The 11,018-nt window shown below is 35.9% G+C and overlaps 1 protein-coding gene across 1 annotated transcript; it reads right to left on the reverse strand.

The window, feature by feature from the left end:
* Positions 1-541: 541 nt before the first annotated feature.
* LOC110029943 (NADPH--cytochrome P450 reductase-like) lies at positions 542-8,281 on the reverse strand. Its single transcript, XM_020732443.1, is given in 19 exon segments — positions 542-1,032; positions 1,775-1,888; positions 2,007-2,129; positions 2,217-2,294; positions 2,371-2,438; positions 2,441-2,510; positions 3,543-3,639; positions 3,718-3,869; positions 3,945-4,028; positions 4,109-4,337; positions 4,626-4,718; positions 4,812-5,003; positions 5,122-5,191; positions 7,104-7,140; positions 7,243-7,326; positions 7,417-7,474; positions 7,554-7,630; positions 7,717-7,776; positions 7,851-8,281. Coding segments are annotated over 19 exon segments (2,088 nt in total). The 5' UTR covers positions 8,172-8,281; the 3' UTR covers positions 542-951.
* Positions 8,282-11,018: the final 2,737 nt, after the last annotated feature.

Genomic DNA, 11,018 nt, shown 5'->3' on the forward strand with positions numbered 1-11,018 from the left:
TAACATTTCATCCAATCTATTTAATTTATTGAATACATAAAATATTTATCTTTTAATGAATCATAATATCAACTAATTTCATTAATTTACCAATGAAAGTACCTATATTCCAAAATTCTATCATAATATTAATTTCATGAATTATCTTCTTTATCCGCATTCATTCTTAATATGAGAATTCTTGCTTAATTGATACTACACCCGACCGCCGGTGTAACAACTTCCTCACACACTTTTTACTGTGTTCAAGTTATACAGTGCGTCGTTTTTAGGGAACACCATAACATTTACACAAAAATAAAAAAGATTCATGTCATGAATTTTTTGATAAATTTTATGCTGGTTGTAGACTATCTAACGCAAACCTCCACTTCAAATATCTGAGACTTGGGACCCAGCAACTACAGTGTTAAAAATGAGCCCCGAGATCAATACAAAATATTAATTTCGAAATGATTAGAATTCCCCCCTAGAAAAGAAAAGAGAATGCATAACATGATCGATAACAATTAAAAGAATGCACAATTAATTGAGGAGAATAAGAACAAATGCACGCGGATATGGTGCCACATTCAGATCAAAATTGAAGAAATTATCGTGAAGTTTCAGACGTTTTGAAAACTACTTTCAGCCACTGCATGATACAACCAGCTAACACTCAAGAAACAAAAATATAGATATATTCTTTTACTTATTTTCTCCCAAACAAATTGGCCTGAGGATGGATTGGAGATACAATATGATGTATGTTATGATACAATGAAAAAGAAAAAAAAAATCTACTACTCAAAAGAATCGTCATAAAAATGCGCCTAAATTCATAATTCTATGCGGCAGATGTGCAGATATAAGAACCTGAAATTTGTCCAATAATAAACTGTTCGCGATCTTGTGTAAGATAAATATTTTATCATCATATCTGAAATTCTGAACCGGAGAGAGATTGATTGGTCACCAGACATCTCGCAGGTACCTCCCTTCCATTTGCAGATTCTTCACTAGGCTTTCAGTCTTTGAGCTATCAAGAGAACCCTGTCATGTGATAAAAAAGAAAAAAGACAGTCTTCCATATCAGAGATACAGATAAGGTTTTGATAACCGGATACAAGAAAATATGCAAGTTTAGAAGTTCAACGGAGACTAAAATGCGAGTTGAGCTGAATGATGTAATGAATATAAAGATTAATTAAAATATCACTTATATAGCATAATAATGATCCCATATGACAAAATGATAATATAAAAATCAAATCTACTTAAGAAAAAGAATGCACCTAATTAAAATAATAAAAAGCATACTGTACATTATCCTTCTCCTTTTTCCTTTTTTTTTTCATTATTAATCATGGCTGCCTTAGGCTAAATCATATTAGTAAAAAGTTTATTTTAAAAAAATTCAATAACTTGTAATTAAAAGCTTATTTTTGCTAATGAATTAAACTTCTTTGAACAGAACTAATATTATTTAAATTTAAATCATTCTATTTATTCTATTTAATTTAAGTTACTTAAATCTAACCATCTAATTGAAAATAAACAACCATAACTTGATCAAGCTATGAACCAAATGATTCATTGAAACAGTTCACCAAATCAACTGCCAGTTTTTATCAGTTTTATCCAGTTCTGAGCAAAAGCAAGTTTGAATGTGAATCAAATCAATCGAGAGACCAGCTCACAATTGAACTTGCCAGTTATGTCAAGTTTTTAAAACCTAGCCATTTTAAGTATTGCTGATGGCAACAGAGGAAGAGTTTGGAGTTCTGTTCATTACCTGCTCCTGAACAATGTTATGAAGAGTACGGTGGACGTCTTTAGCCATGCCTTTAGCATCACCGCAAACATAGATATAACCACGATTAGAAATAATATTCCAGATTTCAGATGCCTGTTAATAAATAAGTAGTTCGTAAGAATTCAATTAAGATACAACATGAATGGTTCATAGCGAAAATTTAAAAAAAAATAAGGCGGTGGGAGTATATTCCTGGAGTGGAATTTTTCACCTTTTCAAGCATCTTATGCTGGACATATTCCTTAGCAATTCCTTCTCGAGAAAAGGCCACAATGAGCTCAGACAGAGCTCCTGCTTCAGCAAAATTGTTCAACTCATCCTCATAGATAAAGTCCTAAAGAATCATTAAAAGTCACACTTCAGTATTGATCATCATAATAATAGAGGATTTAATTAGTTCTGTAGGATTGATTTATCACACCATTTTCCTATTTCTGCATCCAAAAAAGAGTATAGCAGGCCCTAGTTCAGCACCAGCCTCCTTGAGTACCAACCTCTCCTGCCAGCACATAACTTTGTTAAGCGCGAAGGCGTATTGTAGATGTTCAGATCCATAAATAATGTTAACAACTAACCTGTAAAAATCCCCTGAACGGGGCCAATCCTGTTCCAGGTCCAACCATTATAATTGGCACAGAACTGGTTTGAAATTTGACTGCCTTACAAAGATCGGAGCCCAACTACAGTCTTCGCTTTTCTCTGCTGGAATTGAATTCTAAGAGCAGAAAAATTATAAATTGAGTCTCAAACTTTAAATAAGAATCAGACAAAAATATTACTGAATTCTAACAAAAGACTGATGACAACCTGTATCTAGACATGAGTTTTGTTAATTATCTGTGCAAGTTATCAAAGTACCACCCATTTAAAAATATTTGGGCCAGAAAAGCTCTATTATACCCATTAGAATGCCATTGGCTTCCACAAAGGGTTCAGTTTTCCTCCCAATCGTAAGCAAAAGCTTTGGGAATCATTTCAAGTTTCTAGTGTTATTAAAGTTCCAATAGGAATATGGAATCCAACAAAAATCTAAACCATAAAGAAAAATAAAAAGAGATTTAAAATTATAATAAAATTAATAAATTATGTTTCTATTAAATCTACCAAGTTGAAAACCAAAAGGTAAATCAGTGAAATAACAGTTGCACGTCACTTAATTTTGCAGTTTGTTGTGCAGACTGTTTTGGGGAGAAGTTAGAAATTGACATGTAGGTAGCGTAAACAATAAATAAACACTTGAGGATAAAAAAATCTGGGGGAAATGGACAGGAATTCTCTCCTAGAGGCAGAAACTAATTTTTATCATTAACCATCCGTTTAAACAATATACTATACTCATGTTGTAAGCTCTTACTCTATAAATTACCTGATACAAGGAAGTTAAACACATATGATTTATTTAAGCTGAGTGGAGTTGGAGACTAGTTTGTTCCAAATGGAGAGAATAATAAAAAACAAGTCCTATAAGATAAAATGTTCAGCTAAAAATAAAAAAAGCAATAAATGTATAATATATGGTTGAACGCATCAATGGAAAACATGCAACATTTCATATTTTTAGGTTTCAGATGGTGGAACTACCAAATACTCGGTTTTTCCTTGGACAATCATTCTAGGTTATCAAGGATGCCAACACAAATAAAAATGAGCAATAAAAAAGTAAAGATACACCTGTAATCTAAATATAAATGCAACAACACGCAACAAAAAAAAGAACAATAAAAAAAAAACCTTCATAGTATTATACCTTCATCCAAGTTGAGCATACTCCTTTGTGAATCCTTCCTGTAGGAGTTGGTCCACATACTAGTGCACACGTCACATGAATTCTATTGGGAAACAGTCTGCAAACCAAAATTTAGGTATTAGCTTCCCCAATATTGTAATGAAGTCAGCTAAACTAAAGAACAAGCATTATTCACCTTGGAGATGAAGATATTGAATAGTATCGAGGCTGCAGGCGAGGAGCTATTGCTGCAAAGAAGACACCAAGTGGAGGTTTGGCTGAAGGAAACTCAGCCATAACTTCGAGAAGGCTCCTCTGACTAGCCACAATCCATTGAGAATATTCGTCCTAAAAATAGTACTAAATGTTTAAAGAAAATCCCATAAAAATAGTCTCGTAAAAGTGTGCCATTGAAGAACTAACCTTTCCAGCAGGAGAAGCCAGAAATCTCAATCGTTCAGCTTCAGTCGGATCAGAAGTATGAGCAGCTAAAGCAGCTAAAGCAGACTGAAAATGCAATATAACATATAACATCATTTAGCTGAAGAGAAACGGAAAAAGTTTTAGCTCAAGGAAACAATTAAAACCTTTTTGGGAGAACTCAATAGATCAGCATATCGTGTGAGTGCAATCCTCAAAGTGCATGGTGATGGAAATGGAGGAGCTAAAGCACCGCCGCTAAGTGGTGTACCGTCCTCTTTGTCAGCATGAATGGAAAAGTAGGTGTTTGACGAATAGTTCAACAGCTTTTCTGCCTCTTCCACATTCTCAACATTATTTTCAGCATACACGCCAACATGGTCTCCAGTTTCATATCTGAGAAAAATATCTTAGCAATTAGGACATTTAACGCTATGCACAAACAATTTATGCTCATAACAATGATGGTATTGAGCTGTGACATGTAAATTTCGGCTCTGAGACAATTTTATACATAATAAATCTCAAGTGACCATGCTGACTAGAATATTGAACAACTCCGTAGCTACCAAATAAAAAATGTCCAAGAAGTGTTCTAAAACCATTATGTCATACACAGCCACTGATTGTTACTAACACAATAGAAACTGAGAACTTAGAGAATGGATGTCAGAGTAGACATACGCAAGTCCAGTTCCAGCAATCTCAAACTCCAAATGGATGCATGAACGATCGGATAGTGGAAGATGAAGCTCCCTGCGCACAGCCACACTAGCTCTGCATAAAAAGAATCAACATGGGCTTCTCCATCAACAGGTGCAATATCCTCCAAACAAAAGATTGTCAGTATTATATCAAACTATACAATACCTGCAAGGATGGTGGATGTCATGAACTGCATTGCCATTTGCAAGAATCCAATTCTTTTCCCCATGCGATGGATCTTCATGATCAATGAATACAACACGATATTCAGGCACTGCAGCAGTATAAGTAGCTCCGCTTGACGTATCATCTTCATCACGAAGCAACAGATCTAACTCTGGCCATAACTGCTCTTTCCTGCCAGCATAAACATAACACATGAATTAGAAGTGGCTGGCAAAAGTGGACAACAACCAAACTTACTTTATCCAAAATTAAGCAATTTAATTCCTCAGCACAATAATGATTACCCTACCATGCAGTGAAGTCATCCTCAATGCACTGATCATCATCTCCAAGACCAACTGGACCAAGGCGCTTACCACCTAAATTACAAAAGGCGAATCACTAAATATAACAAGTAAAGTATTTGAATAATCAATGATAACTATAAATTAATTCTTTAACCATCTGAGTGCCTTGGCGAAAAAATGTCTAGTGGAAAGGTTTACATTATTCTAGCTAGTAGAATGTTCGATGTAATTGACATATATTGTTAGCCTTGTACCCAATGAAAATGTTGCAAATAAGAAGCAACACAAACTTAATATTACATTAAAAAACAATTATTCAAATTTGGAAACCATATGCTTCACGGACCCATGAATCCACAACCATAAAAAATCTTTAGAATAGAAATGTATTTCCAACCAAGCAAGAGCAAGCACCACAGAATTTAAAAATGAAATGTAAAATAAATTATGATGGTGATATGTGATAAAAGAATCAGATGATTAGGGAATTCATAATCACCATTAGGAATATAAACAAGTAGAACATGAGCGAGCTGGAGGCTTGTTCGTGATCTGCTCATTTAATTTTTATTTTATTTGTGTACGGGCTCATGTTTGAAATAGCTTGTTAATAACCTATTTGTGTTTGGCTGAAATCAAATTTATTCGTTCGAATTAAGCTCGTGATCGAACTTAAGCTCAAATTAAACTTAAAATATTATTTTTTTCTTTTAATTTATTTTTAAAAGAAATAAACATTTAATAGTTCCTGCTTCACATAATCGGCGTGAAGCTAAAAATTTGAACTTTTTAAAATTTATAATAAAATTGTAATCACATTGCTCTTGAAGTCCTGCTGCGGGACTAACAATGCAGAATAATTTGGAAGACTTGGGCTGAATAATTATAATAAAATGGTAATCACTTTACTCTTGAAGTACTGATGTGGGACTAACTAATGCAAAAGAACTGGGAAGAATTGAGGCGGGCCAGGGTAAATTACATACATACCAGCGAATCATTTAAATATGTTACAGCTGTCATCACTGAAGAACACGTGGAGATAATTGGAAAATTTTGAGCTGCATTACATATATACCACGAAATTCTTATATTTTTACATATATGACCTCTAACTTTTTTTTTCATATGCATTCCACCCATTCTTATGTGTTTACACATCTAGCATCTCAGTTAAAAAAAAAAAAATCTGATGGGCATTTACATACATACCACCCAATTTTTATTTATATTTATCTACATCTAAATTTTCCATTTTACATCTATATTAAAGCAAATAATTATTTTAATTTGTATATATTATTTATTTATTATTAAATTAATTAAAGTCTAAACGAGCCGAAAACGATTGAACAAAAATTTATTCATGTTCTGCTCTTATAAATCGAGCTAAGAAATTCTGTTTATGTTCGACTCTTTTGCATAACAAGTGAATCAAACACAAGCTATTCGCAAACGACGAGCTTTTTTGACAGCCCTAATGAACATTCAGCTAAGAAGGCATTGAACTTGTTCATGCCAGCACTACATCAACAGAGTTTTACTAGGAAAGAAACAACTGCAGTAACCCGAGACAACTTAAAACTGCATTTTTTAAAAAAAGAAGTACCAAATAGGTAAATTATAGTTAATAACAAACACTAATCTAAATAAAAAAAATCAGCCTTCTGGGTCATAGAGTTAATAGCTTAGTTTCTTTCTAAATATGCGCTCTTCCAGTTGAAGCCATAAAGCTAAAAGAAACAAACCCTGTAATTACACCTAGTATCAAAGTTCAGAACGACCAAACATGATGGAGTGAAATATTAAATCCCACAAACATTCACCTTTCAAAACAAAAAGGTTGGATGATGTGTACAGAGCATGTGTATCATCTTAATAGAAATTCATAGATTATGCAATAGTAGAATCACTTCATATTTATGGAATAAAAAGCTAACGAAATGTTAAGCAAAAAAAAACTGAAGTTATACTATACACATACCTCCTTCTGCTAAACCATCATCCAACACCTTGGCAACCTGAATGGTTTCAAGAAAAATAGATTTCATACAAAAGATGTGAGCGTCAGAAATGGCGTCTGGTAAAAAGAGCAAGCAATTTAATGGTAACCATACTCAGACCTTATTAAAATGCTCATATTGCCTGTTGCCGAGTCCAAAGACGGCGTACGAGAAATTCTCTAGCCAACTACCCCTCTCTTCGCCCTGAAAAAACACAGTTACGACATGGTTATCTTTTTACAAAGCACACTTATGAAAAAACTTGGATAAATGTTCTTTAAACATACTACCCACCTCTGTAAACCATTTATAGAACCTAGCAGCATTGTCAGTCGGTTCACCATCTCCATAGCTGAATATACACAGCAATATCAGAAAGAACAGATTGCATAATTGTAAGGAAATTGAAAAATCAAAAGCTTTCAACTCACGTCGCCATGAAAAACAATGCTATAGTTTCCTTCTTCAACTTCTCCTCATATTCATCATCATCGGCCGCATAATCATCCTGTCCGAAATAGAAAATCACATATCAACAAAAAACGGTCTGATAAGAACCTATCAATGATTCCCCTAAAGAATGAACTGTATTACCAGATCAACAATTTTAAAATAAGCTTTCTCGTATCGCGCTTTAGCCTCCTCCGCAAGAGCCTGGGAAAGCTCAATCAGCATTAGCGCAAAATTACTACTCATGAAAAGCGTGAAAACAAGATAAAATCCCTAACCTTAGCGAAACCCTCCGCTGTGCCAGTCTGCGTGCCAAATAACACAGTAACCTTTTTCTTCCCGTCGTCCACCTCCGACTTCGGCTCTTGCTTCAAAGGCGCCAGACGCCGCGGCGCCGCCTGTTTCTGACCCGCTGACCGCCGCCACAAAAGCAGCACCACGCAGCCGACGAGCACAGCAGCTGAGGTCGCAAGCAGAGAAAGAAGATCCTTGTTACCTGCGATGAAATCCGCCACCGTAGCAGACTCCTCACCGTGCTTCCCGCTAAGGATCGTATACATCAGATCAAAAGGCGATAGCTTCATCGTTGCCGACTGCATCTCCTTATCCTGGATTGCCGGCAGATCTAATTCGATCTCCCTCTCTCCCTCTCTCCCTCTCTCCCTCTCTGCCGCCGTGTAAGGAAGAAGAAGAGAGGAGAGCTATTTGGTGAAGGAGGAAAGACCGAGGAGGCATCAAGATTTTAAAAGAGGTGGAAGGCCTCGAACTACCGCGGATATATCATGTGGCCGATAATGTAGCCAATTGTGTGGCCGAGGACTGCTAGAAAGGCAAGCATTTTGGGTGAGCGATGCCACCAAGTCACCAACCCCTGCCCTCTGGTCAACGCACCTCCCGCCTCTGCTGACCAGGTTAGATTTGCATATTATTTACATTTTCCGTCGGCTTGTCTTCGCAAATTAGGCCAATTCAGCATTTTAACCGCGAAGAGTAATCGAAAGTATTTTTTTTTTAATTTCTTTTATGACAGCATCTTGAAGTCTTCGTTATGTAGCATGGTAAAGATTTTATTTTTAAGAGAAATATTATTTTATCAAAGAATCTCATTGAAAATTTAATTAATAAAAAAAATATTTACAGAGGTGTGGCACACAAACAACTCACTTGAGAAAAATAAAAAAAAAAGCTTAGCCACGATCACAACTCACACAAAAAAAAAAATATTAAAAAAGCTTATCATTACGAATATAAGGAATATTTGGAACATCCTCCTTAACTAAATGAGACCGCTCCTCCAAAAGAGCAACAGTAGAGAAAATAAACTCCGAAGAATCCAAACATCTTTTAGCAGCCCAAGTAGCACAGTGATTCTCTTCCCGTTGAATAAACTTCCATTGAAGCTGCACATATTTAAGAACAACAAAAAAATTTTCATATGAATAGTTAAAAATGAATAGTGACAAATATCAGCATCCAAGTAAAAATAGAAAAGAACACAACTTCCTAAATGCTCTGATTTTAGTTTGGGTCAACCTAAAATGAACATTTTAAGGCCCGTTTAGGGCATCTTATAGGGTGCGGCGGCTTTTTTAAGACACCACCTTTTCGTTTGAATATCGCGTTCGCTCCAATTTTTTGGTGTCGCTGCGTTCTCTTATCGTTGTTTTCTTCGTATCTTCGTAAGTCGGATATCACCTGCGTCCCGCGTATCAGTTTTGCGATTAGAAAACAATTCCAGCATTGCCCCTCAGATCTCGCTTGCCCTCCTTGGAGAATCGCAGCCTCGCCTGGTAGACCCATCGATCGCAGATCTCCCTCTCGATCGGGAGAATCGCTGCCTCGCTCAGCTCGCGGAAAGGAATATCGCAGATCTCCTTGGATCTCCTCCGCTCCTTCGCAGGGAGAATCGCAGATCCCTTGCCTCGCCTCCTTGCAGATCTCCCTCGCTTGCCTTTCCAGAAGAATCGATCTCCTCCCCTTCCAGGATCTGCACAAGGTATACCCGATATCCCTCTCCTTCCTTCACGCGAGCCTAGCATTTCGATTTTCCTTTCTGATTCCTTTCCCCTGCGATCCTTGAAGTTCGACTTCTCTGATTGGTTTCCCTTGCTTGTTGTAGAAGTAAAGTTGGTGTGAGTTTAGATACATAAGAATTGTGGGCAACAAATGTAAATTTCTTGTGCATTATTCGTGCATTGTAGCTTATAAATGGGATATGCGGAGAATGGTTCTGAGCTAACAAAACTGTGCCTTCCGTTTAAATACAACTTCTTTGTGATTCATTTTTCTTCTAGTTAAATTAAAGATTCTTTCCAAAATCTTCCACTACTTGCAGTTAAAGTCTAACATCAATTCCAGGTATATTTGCAACAAGGAGTAATTGGATTTGAAAAATGGTGAAGTCAGTTGATTTGAAATTCATTTTTCTTCTAGTTATACTCATTTTCTTGAAGTTAAAATTATGTTCTCTCTACAAGCAAAGAAATGAGTAAAAATGGAATCATCATTTCAATTAATGTTCTCTCTACAAGCAAAGAAATGAGCCGAAAGAAATCAATCTTCACCATCCTTTTTCCATCAATGACTATATTTCATTATTTCAAGTTTTCAGAGCTACTTATCCTAATTTATTTTCTTACATTTCCTACTGTATGTTTTCTTTTGAACTGATCTTTGATGATTTCTGGGTTCTGTATTATATACCTTTGTTCTAATTTCAGTTCTGTTGCAAACAGCTTAACCAAACAGAGGCAGAATGATCATTTATCCAACAATAGCTCCTAGTAAGCTGTTCTGAATAAGCTGCCTCAAACAGCAAGCCAACTTATTATGATAATCTGCAGATTATCAGATTATCAGAATAATCTGTTTATCAGCAGATTATAAATAATCAACATCTGCCCCAAACAGACCCTTAGGCTCTGTTTGGCGCAGCTGTGAATTATTTATAATCTGCTGATAAGCAGTTTATTCTGATAATCTGCAGATTATCAGAATAATCTAGCTTGCTGTTTGGGGCAGCTTATTCAGACTAACTTATTGGTGGTTAAATGACATTCATGCCCCTGTCTGATAAAATTGTTTGGGGCAGCTATTCAGAATAGCTTACTGGTAGAAAAGAAACATATAGTGCAGAAACATACGATAATGACAGGAATGTTCTAAAAGATATCATACAGTTCTCACATCCTAACGAGTACCAGGAGAACGAGTAACATCCTAACGAGTACCAGGAGAACTAAAAAAAGTACAAATACGAGTACAACAACAAGGAGAAATATTAAAATATTTAACTTAAGACTCTGGCTACGTCGGTCCTCAACTGCATTGTCAGCCTGAGAAAACATCAGATTCACATGACTGCTGGCATGACTACTGGCAGTGTAATATGTGGGACTATCAGCACATCAGAGGCACACGCAACGAGCTGAAACACCTCTGGACGC

Source organism: Phalaenopsis equestris, unplaced genomic scaffold, assembly GCF_001263595.1.
Source record: "Phalaenopsis equestris unplaced genomic scaffold, ASM126359v1 Scaffold000614, whole genome shotgun sequence".
In the NCBI taxonomy this organism is placed as follows: Eukaryota; Viridiplantae; Streptophyta; class Magnoliopsida; order Asparagales; family Orchidaceae; genus Phalaenopsis; species Phalaenopsis equestris.